The 27,496-nt window shown below is 46.8% G+C and overlaps 1 protein-coding gene across 4 annotated transcripts in view; it reads left to right on the forward strand.

Moving 5' to 3' along the window:
• The first annotated feature begins 12,185 nt into the window (after positions 1-12,185).
• Positions 12,186-27,496, forward strand: part of GRIA1 (glutamate ionotropic receptor AMPA type subunit 1) — a 118,004-nt gene continuing 102,693 nt past the window's right edge. For 2 of the 4 annotated variants that reach the window (XM_085073772.1, XM_085073774.1), the window contains exons 1-2: positions 12,189-12,492; positions 14,591-14,728. In XM_085073772.1, coding sequence (XP_084929898.1) covers positions 12,411-12,492; positions 14,591-14,728 — 220 coding nt within the window. In that variant the 5' untranslated portion in view covers positions 12,189-12,410. Of the gene's footprint in view, positions 12,493-14,590; positions 14,729-27,496 lie in introns of all 4 variants that reach the window. The other 2 variants (XM_085073775.1, XR_014854924.1) reach the window with 2 other exon arrangements.

A 27,496-nucleotide genomic window follows, 5' to 3' on the forward strand; every position in this document is an offset into this window, starting at 1 on the left:
GCCTGCAAGATCATGTGGTAGACGTGCTGTCGAAGCTGTTGACTTTTCACTCAAAAACAGAAAATGAAATATTTTTGTCTGAACCCCTCCCCACCCATCTTTTTTAAAGATTTTTAGCCAGAGGATTTTCAGATTCCCAAATCTATAGAAAGGAAACACTAGGAAGAAAATTATTTTCTGTTAAATGCAGACAGGCAGAAAACACCAATTTTCTGAGAGGGTTTTTCAGTGAAAGGTTGCAATTTGCTGTCAAAGGCATCCTTATTCTTTCACCAGCTATATAAAATGTTGTGTCTTAGGTCTTGCAGCACTTTACCCCCACTCACAGTGCAAATGAAGACTCATAAGATATTACACTTTTTGTTTGTTTATTGTAGCCTGAAGTGGTTTTAAAGGACCCTTGTGAGCAAAACACAGTGCTGTAGGTTGGAGACAGGCAGATTTGTGCCTTTTCACACTAAGCTGATGCATGGCCTTGTGCAAAGTACTGTCTGAAGTGCTTTCTCTGCTTTCACTGTGGGTTGTCAAGTTGTTTGGATGCAGATGTCTGTCCCAAACCCAGGACTCTGTGTGCTCTGCAGACATGTTCCTGTTCAAGATCATATGAGGGGAGAAATAATAAATGAACACGAGGGAAAAATAATGTGCAAAATAGTATTTTCTGGAAGTTGAACTCTGAAACAGAGAGGTTAGCCAGTGAATACACACTAATAGCAGATGTCGACTCATCTCTTGAAGTAGGAAAACTGTGGGTGGAAGTGGATGGGGTGCCCTGTTTTGATGGACAGGTTTAGGTATGACTGTAGAATCAAGAGAGGGCAGCTGGGCTGTAGTTAAGCCTCCCACTCCTAACTGACCTTGCCTGGGGTTCCAGGCTTGTCTGAGTGCCTCATAATGACCTGGTGCCCAGGTGTGGATGGGGCAGGTTCCCTCATCACCTACACTGCTTTGGTGTTGGGTGAGAATGGTCTAGAAATGGGGGAGAGTGATTTGTCATAATCAGTGAAAGAAAAAATCTGCATCTAATCAGGGTTAAAATAGCAGATGTGCTGAATTCCTCTCCAAAAACGGCACTGGACATGTCAAAAATGTTTTGTGGGGAAATGGCTTTGCCCTACTAGGTAACTTTTCAGGGACTCTGTAGCAGCTGGGGAGAGGATGAGCACTGTTCACTGCCAGGGATACCTCTGCACTCTGGCTCTTCCCATCACAGCTGCAGCCCCAGGCTCAGAGGAGCCAAATGGAGGAAGGACAGGAGTGGTTTCATCCATCTCCCCATGCTGAGGTGCCCCTGTGGTGGCAGCAGGCTGGCATTTGGCCTTGGGTATCAGGGCTCCATTTCCATCCCTGTTGCTGCTGTGGCTCTGAGTACAGCTGGATCTTGGGGCAGCTGCTCCTCTCCTGGAGCTGCCTTGGTGACCTCGAGGGTGAGAGGTGTTCTGCTGATCCCTGAGAGTGTTACCAGCTCAGGGATCAGTGAGAAGGACCAGGGGCTGGGAGGGATCCAGTTACTTTTGCAGGTAATTGAAAGCATGTCAGGAATAGAAATAGCAGCAGTATTTAAATCCAGAGCCTGTGTGATTCTTCCCCACCTGGTGAGCCTGGGAGTTACGGGAGGCTGTCGCATGGTGGAGAATTAACAATTCTGATGAGAGAGCTGCCAATTTGAATTGCTTATTTGGAGGCCAGGGTAGGAGGGGTGTCCATTAGCTCGTCTCAGGGATTTCCTATGCCTGCTCCTGGATCATCATTAAAGAAACAAAGCAGCTGAAGAGATGTGTGCAGATTGCAGATACAGCTATAGGCCAAGCAGAAGACCTACTTTTTTTTTCCCCTTTAGCTGATCTTATGGTGAAGTGCTGTCAGACCAGCTTGCATTGCTCTGTGCATGGGGCTGCTGGTGTCCCAGTGCTGGGGACAGCAATGACTGCAAGACACTTCATGGAGTGGCTGTGGCTTGAGAGAACCATCAGGGTTCATCCTCATCTCCATGCTGCTGACAAATCAGCTGCCATAGAAAATAGAAGCTGTGCATTTTACTGAGAAGCATCAGCCTCAGAGAGCTCCTGGGGCTCCCATTCCCGACAGGAATCTTTTACAGTCACCTGTAGGGCCCTGCAGGAGGTAGCAAGGTCACAAACTCCAACTGGTCAAACCAGTAAGGGATGTCCCTGCCTTCCTTCAAGGCTGGCCAAGTCAGCAACCAGGGAGCTCCTGCCTGGCTTCCCATCTCTCCCAGGGCCAAAGCCACTTTTTGTGTCCCCTTCCCACCCCTGACCATATCCCCTGGCTGCCAGTGCAAGCATGGCTGGGAAGCTCCTGGGGAAACAATTTCTGCATGAACATCACAGAGGAAGCTCAAACCTTCTCCAGAATTAGAAAATGTTCTGATTCCCCCGCTGCCTTGTTGTGTGAGTACACCTGACTGTGGAGAGCACCTCTGGACCAATTCTAATGTCTGGTATGTGGAAAGGGTCTCTCCAAGTGAGTCCAACTCTGCAGTCCTCAAAGCCCTGTTGCCTGAAATCATCAAAACTGCCTGGGGGATTTTTATGTGCAATTCCCATTAATTAAAATTAACAAATACCAGTGGGCATCTAAATAAAAATTAACGAATACCAATGGGGTATCCAAATCCCCAATGTGATTTTTGAGAATGAAACCAGCATTCTCTGCCAGAGAGAGAGGTCTGTTCAGCACCACTCTCTTGAGTTCATATTTTCCCTTGGGGTTGCTTGCACATTCCTTACAAGAGACTGAAGATTTCTCTGGAACAGCCCCCGCTCTTTCATAGTGCTGCAGTCACACAAAATAAATATGAAGTGAGCTGATTATATTCCAGGAGCTACGAGATACCACGTGTCAGATCCAAAGTGAGCTGACCTTTCCACTCCCAGGTGGACAGCTCTGACCTTTTGTGATGCTGATGAGAATCGTGGAGGAAATCATGATTGGGGGAAATCGTGCTTTATTAACATAGGCAGAGCACAAAGAACTCATCATCTAAAGACCTGCCCCTAGGTGGTGGGACACAAGAAAGAAAACCAAGATGTGTGTCCGTGTTGTAAGCTCATTATGGCACTAATGGGAACAGGACAGCAGAGCAGAGGGGACAGCAGAGTTGTGTGATGGGGAATTATTCTTTGCTGTAGAAGATTTCTTGCAGTGACAGTTATAGCAACAGCAGCCCAGGATCCTACTGGCTCAAAGCCTCTTTATAATGCCATTTTACAGAAGTTATTCTTTGACAGAGGAAGGCAGGAAGTCCTGGTAGCTGCAGTAACAGCCAGTTGAGTTGGGTAGGTTTTGCCTTTCTACAAGGTACCAAGGAGCTGTTAATGAATAGAGATATTTTGGGGGGTCACTGTGAGGTGCACAAGCTCCCCTTTGCAGGTTTGGGTCGGGGAGGAGGGCAGCAAGAAGGGTTTTTCTTGCACAGCAAACATAACTTCAGAAAGTGAGGAGGCTGGTGGGAGGGGGGGAGGGTGGGGGAAAGCAAGCAAGCACACATTATATTCCAACTGTTTCCACGGTGACATTTCATAATCACAACTCTGGGGGGGAAACGCTCCATCGCTGGAGCTGGAGGAGGCAGGATGGCTTTGTGGATGCAGCCAGAGAGGGATGGCTCTCCCAGCACCTGTGGCTCAACATCCCAAGGACTTGGAAGCAAAGGCCAGCTGAACTCCTAAGGCTGCAGTACAAACCCTGGCCTGGGAATTCAAATGCATAGCACTCACAATCATCTCTGTCCTTTTCTTTCAAGGATGAACATTTATAAATAAATATGATATCATCACTCTAGATAGGAAGTCTAAATAGCTTCTCTTTCTTGGCAGGAGGGAGGAAAAGAGAGATGTATGTAGGAAAGAGCCCATGAGATGTATATAGCAAAGCAGAATCCAATGGCTGAAAGCAGCCTGTAATCATTAATTAGGTCACCAGGTCTTTGCATTCCACATTTTCTCTCTTTTCCCCCTCAGCTCTGGAGTTTCAGTGAGCTCCAAGCAGATTGAAACCTGCCTTTCCATCACCAGGGCTGGCTGCACAGTGTCCAGAAGAAGGCAGAGCTTTCCCAGCAGCAAGCCTCACAAATCAATCCCTGGCAGATTATTCATCCCACAAAGCAGCACCATGTTCACCTGAATCCTTTCCAAGTGTCTGTGGTTCCCTGTGTCGTTTCAGGCAGTGTACCACTTGTCATCATGCTGCTACAGATGGCAATAGCTCCTGGGGGCTTTCCCACCAGACGTGGGCAGGGGACAAGAACACGAGGTTTTCATGCTTGGGGACTTTCCTGTAGCTCCTGTGGCAGAGATGCACAGTGTGCTTCAGTCTCAGCCCTCTTGTAGGTTCTGTGAGCTCAGGCAAATTCATTCCACTGCCAGTCTCTCAGATGGGATAAATGTTCTTTTTCTTCCATCGCTGGCCATTAGGAGCTGATTAGGATGATGGAAGTTTTCTGAGGGGAAGGTGACAGGATGCTGTAGGTTGATTGTGCTGCTTCTGCAGAGCTTAACAGGAGCTCAGGTTTCTCAAGTAACATGACTCAGTGCAGTTCCCAATAGTCCTAGACTGCACCCAAAGCAAGTACACATAGATGTATAAGATTTCTAAAGCAATTACTGAATCTTTATATTCCTGAAAAGAAAATCCTATTTGCTTTTTTTCTTTTTTTTTTTGCGACTGAATCTCCTCAGCTCTGTTCTTTTAGTTTCTCACTAATGATCTGCTTTCTTCTGATTCCCACTTGCTCTAATTGCAGGTGTTGCTACAACGGGTTGCAAACTTTGTGGTGTGCCAGGTGACAGCGTGTTTGTGCCCTGTCCTTTCTGTCTTGATCAGTTTTTGGGAGTACAAAGGAAGTCTGGCCTTTTGTTTGTAACACAGCACAGATCTGTGCTTGTGATGTACAGAGAGTCTCAGCCAAAACCTTGATGAGTACAGAAAGTCCCTAATATGGGACATCTCCAGAAACACTTGCTCTAACAAGGCTGTATCCTTTATCTCTTTCTTCCAGCCTGGAAAACAGGATGGATCTTGTAAAATTATATTCGTTTAAGACTACATTGCCATTTCTGTGGCATCTAAAGGATGAAGAGGAGAAATTATGGATAACCAACAGATCCTCCTGCACCCACTAAGCTTTACAGCTCTTTGTCCAAGCAGAGCAGCCAAACAGTGGTAGCTGAGCTGGGCTGTCCAAGGCAGTGTCCCTGCCCCAGCCCATGGCACAGGGGTGACCACCAGCTGCTGCCCAGTGTGTCCCCAGTGTGTCCCCTTCCCCTCCAGTGACCATTCTGGGGCTGGCAGCAATGTCCTCAGCCATGGTGACAGAGTGGCCATGCCATGGAGGGCATAGATGGTCTGACAGAGAAGGGAGAAGCTGGAACATCCACTGCTGTGGATCTCTGCCACATGTTTGTAGGAAATTATTTGGTGGAACTTAGAGTGTTTTTGGAGCTACAGAACAGGATCCAATACACACCCAATGGAGTGTCTCTGGGCCAGGCAGTGCTTTGACCTCCTAGATCTCTTCATTTCCTATTCAAGTCCTTTCAGATGAGTGGTGCCAGTGTTTCCATTCTCCTCCCTCCAGCTCCAATAATTTTCTGTGTCCCAACTGAAGTCTTTCTGTTTCTCCTCTGTAGTTTCTCCAAGAATGGATGTGTTGCTAATGTCCTGTTCGTTCAGAAACTCTGCAAATCTCACTTTATTCCACTTCTTAATGCAAAAACATTTTGTTTTCACATCCTTTAAGAATTTAAACAACTTTTCATATAAAATTACATAATGGTATTTTGTATTGCAACGAGGTTTTCTTCTGGCAGTACTTTGAGGGAGTTCAGATTATTTGTGCACAATTCACATGAGCAAATCTCTCTGTAGACTATTCAGAGGTGTCTATCTCTAATCAGTTATTAGTCCTTGTGAAATCCAACCCATTTAATACACACAGACTGGAAATGTGCTGCAGACCATGCTGTGTGTGAGACTGAGACACTCAGGCAGGGTGGAATTCTGCGTGATTTGATCCAACGTAGAAATTCTGATTTCCCTGTGAGACAGTGCAGGGATGGAAATTAAAGAATGAGGAGAAGTGACATGAATATCTGTATTGATTGCAGGAATTCATGACAGAATGACACTGATAATTCTGGTGATTTTTGAAGTTTTCTCCTTTGTGCACAGACTTCCCCCTTCCCAGCTGGTAGCTGGCAGGCTGCTCCGGTAGGATGTGATGCAAGGACTGGAAATTGATACTTCTTTTCTTGACTCAGATACTCCAGATCAAAACTTTGAGTCCTTTGACTATTGGAAAGGCCAAGATCAGCCACCCTAAAGCTCAGCCCACATGTTTGTTTATCTGGTGTGTTAGCAAAGCAGCCTGAGAGCTGCAGAGCCAGATGGCAATGATGGAGGCTTTGTAAGGCTCTTTGAATTGTGGCAATTGCTGCTGCTGCTGCTGCTTTTGGGTTTGGTTTTTTCTTTCTTTTTTTTTTTTTTTTAATTTCCTAAATCAGCATCCTTTTATCTTCCTCATTTCACGTTTGTTTTCTGCACATCTTGAGTTTGATGCCAGCGATTAAAAATGAGGGTTGATTCGTATGTCAATATTAAACTGCATAATCACCTCTATCATTATTTGACTTCATCTGGAGCATTCACAATGTTTTGGGAACTTTGAGTGAAAGAAAACTTTGTCATGTATATGAACATTTGACTGAATTATTGACAACCAGAATTTCTGATTGAGGTTGCATCCCCCGTGTCTGATTTTTCACAGTAAATAATTTGCTAGCATATATTTTCAACAATTTTTTAAAATTCTTATATTTGTTTCTCCACTCAATGAGAAAATAACATGACAACCAATCTGTGGCAATAATCTGGATATTCTCCAACAACCTACTGTAACTTTAATGTATTACCAGTAATTTCTGCTTCCTCTGGTGAGCCTTAGAGAAACATAAGGTGCTTTAATAACAATCAGGGATCCACCCACAACTCTGATTTATGTTTATGACTCAGCAAAGAGCGTAAACTGAGACTAGGGCACAGAGTGATTCTATAAGTAGTTATAAATCAACCATTCACCAGGAGGAAAAAAAAAAATAGAGTGCTATCAGCCTTCCATGTATGAGGAAGAGAGTGGGTTTGGGGTTGCAGATGGTAAGGTTTTCTTCCCAGGGAGTCAGTGATGGGGTCAGCTGGGATTTGTCACAGAGAGGTTTGCAGTGTTTCCATGAGTGTTAATGTAGATATTTATCCATGCAGGGCTGTTGCATCATGGTCTATCAGAGCAGCCCCTGGCTGAGCACTGCAAGTCCATTTGTTGGGCACAAACCCACCCTCAACAGCTCAGCTGGATGGTGGGACAAACAACTTCAGAAAGCAAAGTTGCAGATCTGAATTTGCAGTGTGTTCAGCTCAGTCTGAGTGCACAGGTTGCTCCCTTCCCTGACTCCAAGGAAGCTCCCAGCTCTTCTGTACCAAAAGCTCCCCATCCAGCTGTGCTGGGTGGCCCTGGAGCCCCCAGCCCTCCCCAGACTGATTGCAGCCCACGGGAGCTCCTTTGCCAGCTGCTGCTCATGAATTTCCAGCTGAAGTGTGCACAGTGTTTGCATTGCCACTCTGATTGACGGGTTTATCTTCCAGTCCATTTACTTAATTATCCCAGAGTGAGCAAGAATTTCTTATAAATATGGTAATAGGCCGATCATTATGACAACAGAAGCACAGTCTTGTACAGTTTGTGGAAAAAGCCAATTTTCCCCAGCTTCAATTCGCAGGAGGCATCCCCCATCAGGAATCAGGAAATTAATACACAATATCTGGTGACCTTAAAACATCATCCTCCAGATGTGTGGCATCAGTTAGGGACCTGCTTGGAGCTGTCATCATCTCAAGTGTTGTTCCTGTCATGTTTTAGTTCACACTGGAAAAGGATGAAGCTTGTATTTCTCTTAACTTCTCTGAGTTGCTTCTGCATTGTCCAAGTTTTTCATTTGACAGCTCCAGCTGCTGTAGAAGGAGAGAAGGTCCATGGACAGCTCAGACCTAACTCATTGAAGATGAGGGAAGGTTTTTCTACTTGATACCAAGAATTTCTGAGGCTGTTTATCTCAAGGTTATTCTACCAAAATTTATCAGGTGAATAGAGTTTGTAAATGCTGGTTTTCAGTGTAAATAATACCTTTCAGATTTAAGGATTGAAGCAAATGCCTAATATTAAAATAAAAGACATATTCACTTGGGGAAATTATGGTGAAAGCCTGAAGCCTCCCTATTTCTACTTCAATAGGAACTTTTGGGGTGAGGATGAGTGAAGGGCTAAGAGCTTAGCTGCAGATCCAAAATCCCTGTGGAGGCTGAAACCTGCTTTAGAAAGCAGGATGGGAGTGCAGTGAACTGGGGAGACATCCCTGTGTCCCCCACAACCTCTGGATGTGCTGGCAAACAGCCCTGGGCTGTGCCTGGGTGATGCTGGATGTGTGAGTGAATTCCCAGCACACCTACAGGCTCTCTAACCACGTCTGTCAGTGTCACTTGCTGTGGGTGGCACCAGGGACTGTGCATCTGCTCGCTGGGTGGAGGTAGCCCAGGGCTATCTGCACAGGCACTTCGAGCTGTCTCACCCCTTTTCCTCCCTGATTGCTTCCACTCCTTCCTCACTTTGGAATTCTGGAGTGTCTCCTCTCAGATCCTGTGCTACAATCATTCCTAGAGTGGTGCATTATCCAAAATAGCAACATTGAGGTGACCAAGGGAGGAAGAGAAATGAGTGTCACTCCATCAGCATTCATTTATGCCAAGGCTCTGCGAAAACCATATGAGATTCTGCATTGTTTGGAGTTTATTTAAATTAATCACTATAATTACATTTTTGCTCTTTATAGAAAGCCTCCTATAGAGATTGTCCAGCTAGAAAATAAAAGGAATTTCGGAAATAGTTATTTCAATAGCCTCTTTAAAGACATTCAGGAGCATCATGTAAAACACAGCGGGCACAGGGGGAAATAATTCTGCTGGGAGGTCGGACGGATGCCGAGTTCTGTTGATTTCCTCATTTTTCAAGGCTGGAGGCTTCTGCATGTGAATGAGTCCTTTGTTTTTCCAAGGCTTCTGGTGCAGAAATATATGTGCTGCAACAAGCACTGATTTCCTATCCTGGAAACAAAAGCTCTGATAGCGAGGGCAGAGCACACTGCTCGGATGGACAAGTGCATGCCATGCAAAGCAAAGCAAAGCAAAGAGGAGGGCAGCAGGCATCCTTCTCAGAGCCAGAATTCTCTGGCTCCAAGCAAAACCTTGGAGCAGAAATGGGTGAGAACAAAGGTTCTTGCCCAGTACAGCAAGGTCAGCTGCAGGCAGAACACAAGGGGAGCAGAAGCTCTGGCATTGCCATTTTCTCATTCTCATGTCTGGCAAAGATCTGAAGTGAACCAGCTACACTCTTTCAAAATGCCTTTTTAACGTTTCTTAAATTTGGCACACTCTTTTCACTTTGTTTTTTAGACCTGTATTTACCTAATTCTTTACACTTTGCATAAATCAATCCCACAAAACCATTGGGTCCCTGTTGACCACCAGATGCCTGTCTGTCCCATCTATGTCTTAAAAACTCTTTGAGACAAAATACAGATCTTCAGAAAACTCCATCCCTGATATTTTCAGTTGGTCCTGATTAAGATGGCACTGTGCAATATGCTTGTATTCTATATTGCATGATTTTCATTGTTTTCTGAAATCTGAAAGGAGAAATCAACTCCTTCAGCTGTTTTCAGGAATGAAGATAATTCAGTTGTGTTCTTTCTGAAGATTAGTGGATTGATCTGTTTCTGTTGTGACTTCTCTTGTGAAATTGAAGAGACTCATCTATTTCCCAAGACTCAGTTTATATTTTAGCCAAAAGTTCAGAAGTTACATTTCTTTTATGTTGACTTAAATAACCTTCAGAGCACCTAGAGTTAATTCTGAACATCCTTATGCTAACAAACTCCGAATAAAATGTTGTTATCTGTAGGGAAAACGGAAATGAATACTTTCATAAAATAATGATCTTATTACTACTTATCTTGTTACACTGTGGTGAGGTTCCCCTTGTTAAGCCACCTGCATTTTGAGAGGTTTATAGACAAAAGCAGCATTATTAATTAATGCGACTGTGCAAGCTTTCTGCAAGCTATTATAATATTTTATTGTTATGGCTACTATTATTGTTATCAGATAGGCTGTTTGGGAGTTTGGAAAACGTGCTGGCATCTTTCTGGTTATCCTTCAGTGCCTTTCTTTAGGTTATAAATGCAGCTGTTTCTATTAAATCCTGGATGGAAAGCAAGATCCCATAAAACCTATCAGCAGGTTATTTTAGCCTCTAATCAGTATTGCTTAAATTATACAGGGAGTGAAATGGAAGTCTGGTGAAGGTGTTCTGATCAACAGCAGATGGGAATTTTTTGTGTTTGGATCTGATCTTGGGCTGATGGTCACCCAGGCTGTGAGACAGGGTCAGGGCATCCTTTGGCTGCCTGTATCTGATTCCTGAGTGCCTGAATGGCTTCTCCAATGAACCAAGAGTCACCCGGGAAAGGGTGGTTTGGGGAAAAGGGAATCCACCCTAGAAGGGTGTTTCATTGCTCACCAAGAGGAAGATGCAAATCTTCTGGGCTCTGTTTTTTGCAGTGTAACTCTACAGCCTGTCCTATAAGAGGCCATGAAGTTCCAGGCACCAGTGCAACTCCTCTCTGATGCAAAGCTGTAAGAGTACAGCTCTGAGACCCCACACCAACTGTGGCATTTATGTGGGTGCTTAAGCACTTTGTCATCCTAGAAGTCACAGTGAAATCAATAAAACTGTCTAGGAAGATGTTAAAGATGCCAAACTCTTTATTTGCAGAGATTAAACAAAGGCTTGGGGATATAAAGAGTTGTTTTATCCCTGCATCATATAGTTATGTCACACCTGGGTCGTGGCCAAGGGAACATTTCTGTGCTACTGCAGATTTTGCAGGCTTGGTCACATCCCATTTCAGTTATCCCACTCTGCCATGTGCTCATCTATCCAACTTATGCAGGAGCAATTCTTGACCTTTAAGCACTGGTTGCCACTCTTTGGTGCTCTTCCAGTTTAACCACACACATTTGGAGATGGGGAGTGAGGACCAGGGCAAGGGGTCCTACACCAAACCTGGACACAGAGCACCTGAGTCTCTTCTAATTCTTCCCCAAACATCCCTTTTTCTTTCTGTTTCCTCTCTGCTGTGGAGCCCTTGTGTATATCAAGGATGGAAACAGCAAGGGCAGAATCTCTGGGCCTGGACATGAGATTGCAGCTTCTGGCATGGATGGCCTCAAGTTTGGTTTGGGACTTCAGAGGGGAATGGGTGAATTTCCTCTCTCTGAGATGGCTGTGGCTCTGTGTTCACCACATTGCTTCCTCAAAAATTTCCAAATCCCAAGTTGTGCCTAGGAGCTGGTTTTGTTGGTTCTACCTTTATTTCTACCCTCCTTTTGTTTTTGAGCAAATCTGCTTATTGTCAAATAAACTACAACCTCTTTAGAACTGCCATGAAACAACTTCTGAAAGGATCCAGGCTAAAATAACCCCCTAATTTCAGAAGTCTGCCCTATCTGATGATACTGGTGACTACAGATTCTTCCACATCAAGCACAGTGGTGAAAACCCTCATAACATTAACAGTGGTCAGGAAACCTCAATGAGAAAGGTGATGAGGGATTTTCCTTATTTAACCCTTCAGGATCTCCTGCTCGTTGCTCTGAAATCCTTCCTTCCAAGGCACATTTGCAGGACCCTCTTTGCTACCCCACCGAGCCAAGCTCCGGGGAGTGATCAATCCACCTCCTGGCCCCAGGGGCGAGAGAGAGCCCAGCTCGGGAAGCGATGGATCCCAGCAGACGAGTTCCAACCCTTTCTCTAGAGCAGCTTGCCACCTACTGATTCACAGGCTCCTTTTAGCTCCTGCCAGGAGAAGTTGAGTGGGCAAGCTGGCAGTTGAGGGGAAGGTGGGAATTGCCCAGTCAGGACCCCCGGGGGCAGAGGGGGCTCGGGGGGATGCGGCTGGCAGCTGTTGAGCTCCGGCTGCGAGAAGGGGAAGGAAGGAGCTGGGTGGAAGCGCCTGGCGTGTGCGTGTGCGTGTGCGCTGTGTGTGGCGGGGGAGGGATGTGGATGAGGAGCGGGCTCTCTTTCTTCCTCTCGGGGCTCAGTTAATCGTGCTGCCAGGCGCTGCTCAGCGGCAGTCTCAGCGCTGGGTTCCGAGCGAGGGGGACGCGCATCCCGGAGGCGCAGCGCAGGGGAGGCGAGAGAGGCAGCTAAAGAGAGCAGAGCGGGGGAAAAATCAAATCTATGCTTGGAACTGGGCTTCTTTTTCGCCAATGCAAAAGGGAATATGCAGCACATTTTTGCCTTCTTCTGCACCAGTTTCCTAGGGGCGGTGTTAGGGGCCAATTTCCCCAACAACATCCAGATAGGTGAGTGCGGGGCTGGGGGTGATGATGCCCGGTGAGTGGGTAGGGATGGAGAAGGGGTGGCGGGGGAGAACTGACCCGTGCGTGGGCTTGCAAAGGTAAAATGTGTGTGCATGTGTGTGAGAGACAGCGAGGGGGTGAACGGCGAGGGCTGGATGTGCGCGGTGGTACCAGCTTTGCCCGAGCAGAGATGGATCAATTTGGCTTTGGGGGAGGGGAAGGTTGGGGATAAATGCCTGCACACACACACCAACACGGAGGGAGAAAAGTGCCTCTGAAATGGAGGAAGTATGAAAAAAATATCTGTTTCTTGCCTTGAGGAATGCCTGGGCTGCCATTGTGTGTTGCTGCATTTGCAAAACCGGCGGTTGCATGGTAGATTTTTGTGAGGATGCTCTCATCTGTAGGTAACTGGGACGGGAGGTAACAACCAGACGCTCTCTGTTGTTATTGCTAAAGAATAAGAGCAAAGCTATTGGAAGAAGATCTTGCATTGGGTCTCTTTCCATTTCATGCCACTTGCTTCCCCTCCGCACCAGCAGTGCCTGTTTGATTCCTTCCTCCCTTCCTGTAACTTCTCCGTGCTCCTCTCCCTCCTTCCCTAGGTTTATTATTACTCTCCCATTGATCTTTATTGGCGATCGTTTGTAACCTAGCCCCGAATTCCCTTCCCTCGCATGCAGGTTTTCTTTCCCGCCTCCCTTCTCTTCACAATGCCAATCAACTGCTAATCCACCAAGTTCAGGCAACTCCTGCCTGAGTCCAGCTGCACAATCAGTGCTTTTATTGCTGTTGATGCTGCATCCTTGTCTCCCTCCCTTCCTGTCTCCCCTTTACCCCAAATTTGTGCAAAATCCCAGATTTTTTGCCTTTCGACGAACACAACTTGGCTACAAGCATCTGATTCCTCCAACATCCATGATTAGGCTGTGGGGTGGGAGGAACGGGGGAGGTGGGGGGATATTGGTGCACAAATAGCCCTTTTCACACAAGGAGATGCCCCCTCTACTAAAGCTGTGCAAAGTGACGTTGATGGCAGGTCCTTGCCTATTTGTTTCCTCCTCGAGTCATCTTGGGCATTGATACTTTCTGCAGCTTTATTTTAATTCTCCCTTGTTGCTAAGTGCTTTGTTTCCCTCCTCCTGAAATGCCAATAGCAGCGCTCTCTTTAAATGCATATAGATTACAAGACAGGCTGGATTTAATAGCATCTTTCTGGAGGCTGTGAAGGGATCTGCTGCAAGCCAAGGATCCTGCTGGGGGAGCAGCAGGAAACTTTTCCCAGGGCTGGGTTATTGCTGGACTTTGTTCCAGATGCATGGGGGAAGACAGGCTCTGAGCTTTGGTCCAGCCCGACCCCAGTTCCTATCCTGTTTGCACCATTCTGTGGCTCTGGGCTGGTCTGTACTTCTGTTTAAATTGATTCCTTTGAGGGTCTAGCTTTGAGTTTCCTGCCCAGTTTGAGTCTGGCCACTGTCACCTGTTAAATTCAGGGGTTTTCTGTACAACAAAACTCCAGTAGCAACAGTTGTTTGGTCACAGCCCTGTGTCACTGTGGCTGTCACAGCCCTGTCCCCATCCACCCAGTGCTGTGCCTGCTGGGCTCTGTACCCCAAAGTCCCACAGTGTGGGGGAACCCCTGCAACCCTCCTGCAGCAAACCTCTCCTCCCAGTCAGCAGGGTTTACACTGAACCTCGTTACAGGCGAGGGGAGGAAGGAAGACTCTCTTTCCTCCTTTACTGAGGGAATATTGACAGCATTGCCATTTCTCATGCTTGAAGTTTTGGGGGATGAGGAGGTAGAGCTGCACCCCATGGATTATCCCTATTCTGCAGGCTGCTTGGCCTGGGGACACATCAGGGCTCCTAGATGTGATCCAGGGTTACATAACCCACATAATGGAAAGGTTTTCTGCTCCCAACCTGTCCGCAGTGGACACAAAACCCTTGGGTCTTGCATGCTGGAGGGTTTCCGAGTTTAGAGTCACTCCCTGGGCTGCGGAGCTGTGGCCTCTGCTGGCAGGAATATTTTAGACTGATGATGTTTCTAACACGAATGTTCTCAAGACCTTTCTCCTTATTGTTCTGTTTTTCTCCCCAGGGGGGTTATTTCCAAATCAGCAGTCCCAGGAACATGCGGCTTTTAGGTTTGCGTTGTCTCAGCTCACGGAACCCCCTAAGCTCCTTCCCCAGATCGACATTGTGAACATCAGTGACAGCTTTGAAATGACCTACACCTGTAAGTACCAGCGTCCTCTGGGCTCTGCTTTGCTCTGGGTCTTTATTCCTGACTTGGGTTTATTTCGTGTCTGAAATATGGGACATCTTGCCCCAAATGTGCAGCTTGCCTTCAGGGTACAGGCAAGAAAACCCCAAACTTATGGACAGAGGGTTTCTGAGTCTTTTTGGTTTGTGCTGAGGAATAGAGATGAGGTAGTGCTGCAGTTATCAAGCATGTCTTGTGTTTTCCTTTCCATGCATTCAAAGTGGTATAAACCTCCCAACATCTCATTTCCTCTTGTTCCCCTAACCTCTACCCAACTCACTATGTTGAGGTTTCACCCCCATATTTCCCCTAGATGTGCTACACAACAAAGACACCCCTTTCCACCCACAGAGTGCACAGAAGTCTCTTTTTAGTGTGAACAACTTCTTCCTCAGCCCCAGTTTAACCATCTGTCCTTGTAATTTAAGAAAGACCTAGCAGAAACCAGCAGCTTGGTGCAAGTGGAGTCCAAATCCACAATAAGGGGCATGCCTAATAATGAGAGAGAGGTAAGAGAGTTCTAGTTTCAAGAAATTAATTCACTGGCTCTAAAAACAGGTCTTATAGAATGAGTTTGCACCGCAGAATTGATCTCAGGGTGTATCTGCACCCTGCTAAAGCACAGCACATTGGCTGTACTGTCCTCATTATATGATAGAATTGGGGAAAAAAAACCTGTCTTGCTAGGTAAAGGCAAATTTAGCAGCAAAAATCAAGACCAGGAGGAAGCCAAATGAAACCTAAACCCATAACACAGCCCTGTGGTTGCTGTGGCAGCCTTTTCTTCCCTTGGAGCACAGAGTGCAGTGCTCTGGCGAGGGGATCATGCCAGCAGGAAGTGATGCACAAAGAATTCCTCGTCTTGACCTGGTGTCAGTCGCTGCTGCTGACACCCTCTGAGCCTGTGTGTGTGTTTGGGGGCTGTCAGGAGAGGCTGGAGGGAGCATTCCCTTTGTAGAGCCTGTTGGATTGCTGGTTGGCTCGTGTCCGTAGTGTCCCCTTGAGTCACTGAAACATCCCCCCTGCAGCTTGGGCGTGTGGGATTGAGGTGAACACAAACTGTTCTCGCTGCTCAGAAATGCACAGAAGGGATCTCCTGGAAAAAAAGAGCCAGGAATGTACCAGAGGAGAACTAATGAGGCTTTTTGGAGAGAAAAAAAAAAAAAGTTGTGATATTTTCTGTTGGAGGGTTTGCAAATACAAGATTTCAGGAATTTCCTGCCCAGTGTGATATAGGAGAGAGAAGTAACAATTTGGCCACACTTTCTTTGCAGTATCTAATGGCATATCTAAAGATTTTCTATTTTCCTTAATATCCCTCTATTTGCCAACTACAAGGTTTCCATCAAGGAAGAGCAACTATTTCAGCTCAATCCAATGGCACTTTCTTGGCAGGAAAACCAGACAAATAGAAGAAAAAAGCCAGACCTTGTATCTATCAAGGGGAAACGTCACCCACCTGGGGTAGAGTTGCTGACTGTGGCTGGGGATGAGCTATTTCAGAGCTGATAGCAGGAAGAAAGCAGACACTGCAAGAATATCACTCGAATAAATTCTCCATCTGCACATGGCTTTCCCTCCCTCTCCATGCCTGCCACTAATGGTTTTGTTTACAGCTTTGATAGCAAGACCATGATAGCAGTTATGCTTCAGAAATCTGTCATTAGTGCTGCGGGGGCAGGGGTGGTCTCACAAAAGCTGAATGGAAGCAAGGCAGCCTCCCAAAGGATGTTATATTTGAGCTCTATGTAGGGCACATTGTCCTAGATCAGACCAGCAGAGCACTCTGCACAGTCCAACTTCACTTGTCCTCGTTTTGCTTTTCTTATAATTAAAAACTTCCTAAGTTCCTCCAGACTATAGAAGGCAGCATTTGTTTTGCAGGCACAAAAGAAGGTGTTATTCCATGTACCCTAGGGGTGAAAAAAAAAACCCCAACCTAAAGAAAACAGGCCATTAGGAGACCTGATTTTTAGTACTCTAGAGCTGAAGCGAAACTTTTTTCAGGAATTAGCTCATTCTTCATCTTCCAGCTAATTCCTCGCCTGGTTGCCAGGACTAGGTATCAGCAGAAAGATCTGTTTATTTAGAGAGAATAAAAGCCCTGCCCACACAGTGGTCCTTATCTTCTGAGAAAAGACTGGCCGTGCTACCAGTTAAAAGTACCAGTTTTTGTTCCCATGGAGATGGAGAACACAGCATTTCCTTGCCACTGGCATTACCTGTTTCTATGACACTTAAGTCAAGGGTGTTTGGACCCTGTGAACCCGATGCTTCACCTGTCTCAGTCTCCAACAGGATATCTGAGCAGGACCAGCAAGTCCCAGCTCCACTGCAAATCCTGCTTCGTGCTGGGATCCAGCTTCGTGTGCTAAATGCAGTCCTTACGGCAAGTGCTTGGAGCAGCATCATTCAAAATACAGAGCAGATATTAAGAATCAGTGGTGACAGCAGCAGCAAAAACCGTGTTGGGTAACTTGTGGGTGCTGATGGAGTGGCGGGATGAAGCACAGTGCAGTGACAGCAGCCTGGCTGAGGAGATGGTGTGCAAAATGCATCTCGGCATCAGCTGTGACACTGTTTGCCTCTCCCTGCCACAGAGCTGCTCGCTGGTGATGATGAGCAAACTGTGGTGTGACAGGGGCGAAGTCACACCCCGAGCTCTAGGAGCCAGTGCCATTAACGATGCTCTGGCCATAGTCAGAAATCAGTAACAACAGCACCCATCCAAGGGAGAAATCTGGGAAAGATCCGGAGGCTGCTTTAGTCACAGTCACAGCGACAGCCCAGCAATAACTTTTGCATTTCTGCTATTTGCAAATGTGGACTTTTTCCTTATGCAGTGATCGTGAGCACCTCTGTGTGGGTCCTGCAGTCCCTGTGAGCCACACGTCAGGAGATGACGATTTTAGGCAAACCATAATCATTAGGAAAGCAAGAATAGGTTGTAGATACATGTGGTGACTTCCTATTTCGTGTGTGGGGTTGATGCTAATGTTATTGCATCACTGAGGCATGGGCTCATTTCAATAACTGAAATATCTCCCTGAATTCATTCCATCCCACAGAATAGCTGGTAATGAACACGCTCCGTGGTTGCAGCTGGGTGCCTGACGGGGCTTACCCGTATGAAAGTACACACCTGCCACTCTGAGGGCTCTTAACTAAAGGTTAGGAGGCTTTAGAATTCTGTGCTGTTTCTTCAAAGGCCAAGGAAATTGTTTAGGGGAGGAGGGTGAATGGAGAGTCCTTCCTTCAGCTGAATTACACAGCAGTGCCAGGTGACTGTAAAGGGTAGAGTGATGGTGTGGTGTAGCTGAAATGTTTGCCTGGTGACGTAGCAGAGCAAACCCCTTCTGATCAGCTGTTAAGACGTGTTCAGAGGTTCTGTCTCCAGCCATGTTTGGAAAAGATCTTTGTGGCCTCCACACAGTCTCTAGCAAACTCTTCCATGCTGGGTTTTGCCGTGTCTGACTGCACTCAGAGCAGACCCAACACAGCAGAGTGGATGCTGCAGTTCAGGGTGGAGAGGAGTGGGAACAGGGATGCTCTGTGCCAGATGTGAGGACACACGAGCTTTGCAGCTCTAGAGACATCTGCCAATTCCTGTCCCTGGAAGGTCCACAGTGGATTGGAGCACTGTGTACTGTTGACTGCAAAAGGAGGAGAGGTTTCTTGCTTGAGAAAACCTGTGCTGGGAATAGTTTGCTGCTATTCTTCATCTCAGCCTCCAATTGTGCACAGTGTAATGCACATCCCCATCCTGCGCACAGCCCAGCTCCTCGGGGAATGTGAGTTGTTTCAGCCACAGCTCCATAGCTTTATTTAATTTGTGGTGCAGAGACTCCTGCTTTCAGCCTTTGGCTGAGGTCCCCAGGTGAGCCTGGCAGCAGCAGGAAGATGTGGAAGCTGCTCTGGCTGTCCTGGGGAAAGGATGGCTCAGCAACAGCGTGCCCTGGGGGCTGTGCCCTGTGAGCAGGACTCACACAAGGTGAGTCACCAGCTGGGGAAATCTGTCCCTGCAAACCTCAGGCCGCTTTGCAGGGATGACCAGTGACTAAAATAACCCCTGCTCGTCACTGAGCCCTGCAGCTTTGCTGAGGCAGCCACCGGATTTTGAGTGCTTGGCTGGTGGGCTGCTGACGAGAGGCATTCAGGAGCTGCACACCTGAAACGCTGGGGTTTGAGCAGGATAGCAACAGGATTTTGCAGCTGCAAGGAAACTTGTAAAGAGGCTGAAAAACAATGAATTATTTATGCCTCTCCTTCCATGTGTGCACAGGTACAGTTACTGTGGGGTCCTCATGCCGAGAATATGCTGTGGGTGCTGCTAGAATATCAACAGTTGAATCTGCTCTGTTATTAGAATATGAACACATAGTTTGGATTCTGTTCATATTTCATGAAGGCCTCCAAGCACCAATTAGAGAGGGATTTGTAGTGATCACTCACTCTGTGCTTATGTTCTTATCAATAGCAGCAAGCTTACATCCAGATCAGCTATGGAATGAAGTATTTCTTTTTCTACTTTTCCTTGGATACTTACATATATAGATAGAGTATTTATAGAAATTGCTTTTTATCTCTTAAATTACCTCTCAGAGATAGGAAGGAATAGGCAAGCAGTTGAATGTTCTCAAATGAGGATCTAAATTTGGTTTAATTAAACAATTATTGTGTGTTGAATTTAAAGGAAGCTTCTTTGTTGACAAACATATGATGGTCGCCATTTCTTATGAAGGTGCTGCTGTAATTATTTCAGCAGTAATCAATTAGAATGCAATCTTTATAATTAAACTTCCACAGTCTAAATAAGCCCAGCCCTGTAATAGTTGCAGTGTTGCTAGACTTGTTTTTATTTTCACAGTGTCAGAAATCTCATGTAAGAGCTTTGGGATTTTATTTTCCCTGCAGAGTTCAGGATGCTTGCTATGACTATTTAATGTGAGCTAAGCCAACAGAAACATGGACTTAATGATCAGATGCAGTCTGATTAATACAACACAGGTACTACAAGGAAGTACATCTCCTTAGATTATGTAATAGGAAAAGATGTGATGCAGACAGATGAACCACAGAGCATCAATTCATGTTAGATCAACCTGAGGTTAAGGTTGCTCCATTTCCAGCAGGGATGGGCTGTAGCTCTCTAGTAAGTGTGTGTTTGTTTAGGGAGGTACCTTAGAGTGTGCTGATGGGTGAAATCCTGCCAAACAGGAGGGAGCAGGTCCTGCAGGTGACACCCCTGTGTCCCAACAGCTCTGCAGGGCCTCGGGGTGGCTGCTGGCTGCTCAGTGGTCACAGTCGCCACTGAAGAAGGCAGGAGTTTATCCCATATGATTTCCAAAGAAGGAAAAGCATTTAAAACACTAGTGCTGAGCTATTTCCTCAACTATGGCTACCAGGACAGGGCAGATTGTCTGTCTGCCTCCAGGGATGTGGGCATAGAGAGTTTTGGGTCAATGTGGGCTGATGCCTTCAGCAGGGACACTGATGGGACTCCCCTGTCTCTTGACAAAGGCAGCCCTGCAAGAGACTGGCACCATACATCAGGAGCAATGTCCCCCAGCCTGGTGTGTCCATCTCTTCAAAGGCCATGGGGGCCCTAATTCTTTGTTTGACTATTTTTGTGTATTTAATTTTTTTACCCTGGGTAGTGGGAGTGGTGCCTGGGGAGAAAAGCAGATATGACGCTGCAAGGAAAAATCAGAGGGAGGAATAAGGGGAATTTCACACCTGCAAATCTATCTGCTCATCTGGAAAGGATCCCAGCACTGGTGACAAGCAGAAAAGAGAGTGAAGAAGTAAAATTTGGGCTCTGCAGCAGGCAGAGGAGGGATTTGAGAAACAGTGAGCAGCAGAGGCGAGACCTGTCCATTGTGTGACAGTCACAGCTTCCACTCACAGCTTATCTTTTCTTCTCTAAAAATAAAGCCTTTTCATGTGATAGGGATTCTACTAGGCCAGAAACAGACAGGTTTTATTTTTGGGGATATTAGCAAGGTGAGAGTGGAAATCTTCATGTGACTGCAATGAAGGCAGCACGGGGAAGTGTGCTGTTCATTTCCAGAACTGGTGGGAATTTCAGATATATATGTTTACATTTCCCTAATAGGGTTAGGGCCCCAAAGGCAGCAGCTCTGCCACCAGAAATGGAAAAGGTCCCAGTTAGCTTCAGTAACACGTGGAGCTCAGAGCACACACAAAATCAACATGCTCCTTAAAGAGGCAATAAGTCAGAGAGACTTTAATATTCCGAAGTTCCAAATTCTCCGGGGTGCGGTATTAACACAAGTCTGAAGATAAAGATCCATTTATTTCAACTGCATTCCTTTAAAGAGAGAAGGTTTTATTTCTCTAACTTTAGTTGTGTCAGAATGAAACAGGACATTGTTTTTCCCAGTGAAAAGTTCCATGTGAATTCCTTTGGTAATACCTGAGGAAGTCAGGGGTAAGGCAAGGTGCAGCAGAGGAGCCAAACCAAGACATTTGCAATCCACCATCATTCCAGAAAAAAATATTTCAAGATAGTACTGAGTTGTTAGGACAATAACAGTGGGATATCCAGCAGAAACTGTTCCCTGCTCACCTGCTGAACTGATCGCTCATTAGCTTAAACAGTAATGAGTCTCCAGTTGAGTTTTTCATGCTGCCCTTTTAGCAGCTGGACCTACTTGTCCTCTCTGAGACACTCCAAAAAAAAACCCCTCCTCAACAAAAAGACAAAAACCTCCTGAAACCTGCTGATTCTTTTTATTAATGTAGATCAGGTATTTCCTTTATTTTTTGCAAAACAAACCCTGCCAATCCTTACCCAGGGTTGCAATTCAGATGTGCTTGTGCTCCGCCGGACAGAGTGACCCTTGAGGAAGCAGCAGTGAGAGGTAATGAAGAGGTGAGTGACAGCTAAAAATTGCCATATCTTGGCTTCTTCAATAGGGTCTTCTCATTCTTTGATTTTATTTGTTTTTGACAGAGTGGAGGAGTGCAAAAGAAAACAACTGATGTCTAAGATTGAGTTGTATCATGTAATGGATTGCAGGATTCTCGTGTGGATGTGGCATATGTCTCTACATTCCTCTATATGCTATAAGAATCTTGGCTTTGATTTTATAAGTGAGATCCTGCCACTATGCTAATGGAGATGAAGTGGGAGGGAGATGAAAGGTTAAGGGCTGGAGGGTCAGAGAAGAGATACAGAAGCCTCTGTAAGCAATCTGCATGCAGCGTGGAAGAATCTCACATGAAATCGAGGGCTATTTCTCACCTTCCCGCCCTCCCAAACACTTTGCTTTGATCTTTGCTAGCAGTGAGCTTCAGCAAGCAAAAGACATCAGTGATCACACAGATTCAGACGTGTTTTTTCTCCTGCTGGTCTGCCAGCATCCCCTGAATACCCTGAGCCTTGTTGGCTTTCCTTCCACGCAGCACCCACATCCCATCCAGTGCCACCTGTGAGGAGGACAGCACTGATATTCTGGCAGGTAAACAGCAGGAAAAATTGCCAGCAGGCCTGGGAGCTTCTGAGGAGAGCACAGGCAAGTCAAATCCAACAGAGAGCACACAGGAACAGAGGATGGAGAAACCTTGGAGTAGGAGACACAGCGTGGGAAAGGGGCAAGGCAGCAGCTCTGTGGATGTGCAATAGGTGGGGTTTTCCCTTGTCTCTCTTTTCAGCCCTTAGCTAAGCAAGGGAAGGTTTATCTCTCTGAGGTCTCTGCCTCCTTCTGCTCAAATGTGACCTGGAGCTGCTGGTGTCTCCTATTTGGACAGCACCACAGCTCTGCTTGCTGCTGTCCTCCAGCTCCATGCAGGTGACACACGATGGTTTCCTGTTGGTCCTGAGATGGGACTGTTCAGCCAGGGAAAAGGGAGACAACAGATGCTGAGATTTAGACCCCAGTGAGGTGCAGATGGGCTGGAAAAGATGCTCTTGTCAGAGCAGGAATAGCAGGGGAGGCTCAGGGGTGAGCACCCCGTTGGTGCCTAGCAGGGACCCAGATCAGCAGGGAAACAGGGGCAGGGCTGAGGCAGCCAGCAGAGCCGCAGTGGAGAAAGAGGCCTGGCCTGCAGGGAGTTCAGGAGAAATGTCTTTGTGCAGGAGGTGATTAATGTCTTTAATGAACTACCAAAGGAAGTAATAGAAAGCCAAAGCACAGCCGGCCGCAGTGGGGGAAGGGGTGAGGAGACGATGCTGTTGCAGGCAAGGAGGAGGCAGGAGGTGCAGCCTGAGCAGCAATGCTGTTTCCAGCTCACTGTCCCAGAAAAACAGGCAGGCACGGCAGCTGTCCCCACTCTGTCCCAAGCAAAGGCAGATCTGAGTGCATTTCACAGATTTAATCACAATTTATTCCATCTTCCAGCCTGTCTTCGTTCTGGGGTCTTTTCTGCTCATTATAGCTGTGCCAAACTACACCATCTGCAGCTTCAGGGTGTGGGAATGGCAATCTGGGAGTCCCTGTGCTCCCATCCTGTGGGGACAGCAGAGGGAGAGGCTGTGGGGAGAGTGGAACCTCTCCTCCACTGTCAGGGAGCAGAGCTCCTCAGGTCCCAGGAGTCTGGGACCTGGGTTAGCCTTGGCTGACAGGCGTTAAGAGTCATCATTTGTTTGGGAACCTGCAAGGAATGTGTGGATGAAGTCAGGCAGATTTCTAACATTGAGTCATCTATATCATAACATCCTCCACCTTAGCAGCCTCGTGTGCCAGACTCACAGAGACCTCACGGGGAGCAGAAACCAACACCCTGAACCCACAGAGCCCCAAGCAGCCCCAGGGTTTGCAGGAGGTCACCCCTTCCCAGCCACACACAGGCTGGAAAATCAGCTCTTCCTGTTCCCAGACGTGCCCATGGCTATGTGTTGGTGCTTTGGGGGCCTGTGGGTTCACTGTGCAGCCCTCAGGTGGGATGTGAGATCACTCCTGCATTTCCATCCCTGCTTCCAGAGCAGCCACACACCTTCAGAGATGGCCCCATCCCCAAAAAGCCCATGCCATTTCTTGTTCTGGAGTAATGAGCTCTACCTGGGGTTACAGGCTTGTTCTGTCAAGGAGGAAACTCTCATTCAAGCATCATCACAGTTTTAGTGAGGCTAAGAAGTTACACTGTGTTGGGAAAAACAACACTCAGCATCTCAGACAGAGCTCTCAATGACCATTCCCGAACTGCTCTTCTTTGCCTGAGAATATTTAGCCCATCAGAGCTTGTTCTCAAGTCCTCACATGTGCCCACATGTCCCCTAATTGAACTTCTTCTTCTCTGAAGTACCAGGTAAAGCAACAGAATTGTGGTGATCTTGTCTTAGTTCACCACAAGACTCTGAGAGGCAGGTGAGATGAATCCCACCCCAAAGTGTCTGCAGCTGCATTATGTTCTTCCACTAATTCCCCAATACTCTGCTGAAGGTGACATCCCAGCAGTATCAAACATTTTGCTGCTCTCCCTGCGAGCAGCCTGTAAAGGCTTTGATAAAAGCAGGCAGCACATTGCAAACAGGCTCTTCGCAGTTGTGCTATTCTGATGTATTGCTGAGAAGTGAAGAAAACATATGTTCATGGCACAGAAACTGCTCTGCTCAGGTTCTCTTTCTGTATTTCGGTACCGCACTGCAGTGGCCCCCCAAGGGCAGGGGTTTGCCATTGTCCTGTGATGTGCTTTTATCCTCCTGGTCTCTTCTGTTTCTCACTTTTCATGGGCTTGCTGCTAGCAGGAGTGTTTGCAGTGCTCTGACAGCCACACCTGGGTTTGCTTTTGCTGTCTTTCAGCAGATCTCCTTCTCCCTCTTCCCTTGGTACACTCCTGGTTGATAGTGCCTGTTCCTAGGAGTAGCTGTGGGACAATCCTAGGGGAGGAATGCCTTCAGATGCCAGCTGTGGCATTTCCAAAACAGCACTTGGGGATTTGATTGAGCAACCCCGACTAGCTCAAAAAGGAAGAGCCCAGCTAAGCCTTGTATGGCACTGAAACAAACAATCTCGTGGGAAAAGGAAAAAATCCTATTGTTCAGCCCAGAAAAAAAAAAAAAAAGTAATTTCTACAGTAGCACCCTATAGCAGCTGAGACAAATCAGACCCAAAGCTCTAGATTAAAGCACACCTGAAAATCTTGGGATGCTCTGAATCCCATCCCAATCTGCCAGGAGTTCTAATTGCCACTTGGCAGCAATCTCAGAGGAGTCAGAGAGCAATGTGCATTCAGGTTTCCTGTTTCAATCCTGTCTCAGGACAGAAAGTAAAAGTGTGAATCCAAACTAGCAAGTCGAGCAGAACAACTTTGAAAACAAACAGAAAAAAAAAAACCAAAAAAACCTCACCCCCAGGGCTGTGGAGTGAAATCTGGAGCAGTGTTGTGGAGGCTGGGGGTGGAGGGAATCGGGGCCAAGACATTCAGGTACAGCAGCATCCTGTGGTGGGAGCACGGGAGCCTTTGGGGAAGGTGAGTTTCTCTCACCCAAGGTGTGTTTATCTCACCCAAGGTGTGCTGTCCCAGCTGTGCAGAGGAATGAGGTGTGTGGCTGCAGGACTGAGGGTGCCTGTGCTGTAGGATGATTCATGTCCAGAGCACACGAGGTGCTGCAGAGGTTCGGGGGTGAGGTTTTATTCCCTAGCTCTCCTTGCCTGCAGGCAATACACCAAATTCTTCACTTTCAACAACAGCAAATTTACCTTAGAAAAAGGCTTCATCAAAGGGAAATTGCACTTGACAGTCTCCCTTTAGCCACTGGAGAGCAGCAGGCAGACAGGCGCAGGAGGCTCATTCCCATCCTTGCTGCCTGGTGTTCTGTGGTTTTGGCATTGCGAAAATGGGAAGCATCTGTGAGCCCTTTGGATCACAAATGGATCTGGGAGCCTGCTACTTCTGCTAACAACTCATTTATTATCAGGGAGCAGAGAGTTTCTTCTGAGCCAGTGCAGTGTATAATTTCCTAAAGATGCTGTGAGATGAAAAGAATTTTCTTTAAGAGCTGGCACCTGGAACCCAGTAATGAGACCATGTTTGGGAAGAACTCTCCTTCCTCACTGAGATTTCTTCTTCCCACCTTCAGGAAGAAGGATGTTTAGCAGCAGAGCACTCTTTGCTCTGAAAAGTTCAAGAGCATCCCTGCTCTGAAAAATCCCTTGGGAGATGCTTCTCCTCCTGCTTCTCCTCTGCTTCTCCCTCCATGAGAATAGAGTATTTTGCCCAAAATACTGCTGTAGGGAAGGTGAAGAGGCTATTCCAGCCCCTTTGCATGGAATCCATCTATGCAACTCCAGGCAGTTTAAGTCTGCCAGGCACAATATCATCTCACCCACAGGCAGCACCTGCTGCTGCCTGGCCTGGATTTCATGCTGTTTCAGCACAGAGCTGCTTCCTCTGCCCTGTCAGCCCATTTGCTTCCCCACAGTGTGGGGTTGCACCATGGGCTGTGGAGCCACCCTGCAGCCCCAAACAAATCCCTGCAACCAGAGACCTGCAGCCAAAGCAGCTCTGCCAAAGGGCATTTCCCCTGATGTGTTCCACAGTGTTTTCTGTGCAGATGTGGAGTGGCCTGATTTGGGCTCTCCAAATCCAGCCCTCCTTTCCTATAGACAGCAGTGATGTGATGAAAGCCCATTTAATTATGTCCCTTGAAGCAGCTATGAGCTCCCACCGGTGTTTTGGGCTGCAGTTCTCTCCTGGCTGCTTAAAATCCTGGGCTCACAATGTTCTTCAAGGGAATTTGCTGTCAGAGTCAGGAGCAGAGATGTCAAGATGTGCTGGACCTGCCCAGGTGATGGGGCTCTGTGACTCTTTGCAGATATTTTTCTCAGTTTTCGTGTTCAGTTGGTTGATGTGTTTTAACCTTTCTGCCTTTAATCTGCACCGAGGAATTATTCCAAGAAAATACAACATTTTTCTTAATTTTGGTTTGGCATTTAAGCATCTTTTCAGTGTGATGAGAAATCAGGGCTGTGCATACTTGGTTCTACACCATCGATTCCCCAGATTGTGGATCTACCTTTTCTAAAGAAGATTCCCTTGATCCAAAGGCACTCAAGGGGATTTTGTGACCTGTGATCCCATCACTGCTTGCCTTTACCTTTCCTGCTGATTTTTCCCAACAATGTTTTGCTCCACCCTGATCTGAGCTCCTTCTTCCCTTCCCTGCAGCAGGATTTTCCTCTTGGCTGCTCTGCACCAGTTGGTGACTCTAACCATGGCAAGCCCCAAGCTCAAGATGTTGTGACTCTCTCATGTCTGTCGTAGTTTCTGCTGTTCACCTGTTGCATCTCTGTTTTGTCAGAGATATGTCCTGCCAACATCAGATGGCTGAAGAGCTCTAATGGCTTCTTTGTGTAATTTATTTCCTCAAGTGAGAGGAAAAAAGAAATGTGCAAGGGGATACACTAAGATATCAATGGTTAAAAAAATAAAAAATCTTGAAAAGAGTGTATTGAGAAAAAAAAAATTGAGTTTTAGGCAAGTGGTAGAATCCGGCAAGGGTGATAAATGAGAGCTGAAGGCTTGTGGCAAGTGCATTAGAGGAGCTTCTAACGTGTTCTTTAAATCAACATTTGCTGCAGTTCAGTCCCATCTGCAGACAGCAGCCAAAGCAAGCACTGAAATGTCTCCTCTGATCCCACAGCCCATCGCTCTCACCGTGGGGCTCTGCAATCAGCTCTGCAATCAGAGCAGCCACCAGCACAGAAAAGGACACACTCTGAGGTCCCAGGGGAGCAGTGCCTGGTGCTTTGGGCAGTGTCAGCTTTTCTGCAAGGA

This window comes from Lichenostomus cassidix, chromosome 13 (genome assembly GCF_008360975.1).
Source record: "Lichenostomus cassidix isolate B80296 chromosome 13, HeHo_3.0, whole genome shotgun sequence".
Lineage (NCBI taxonomy): Eukaryota > Metazoa > Chordata > Aves > Passeriformes > Meliphagidae > Lichenostomus > Lichenostomus cassidix.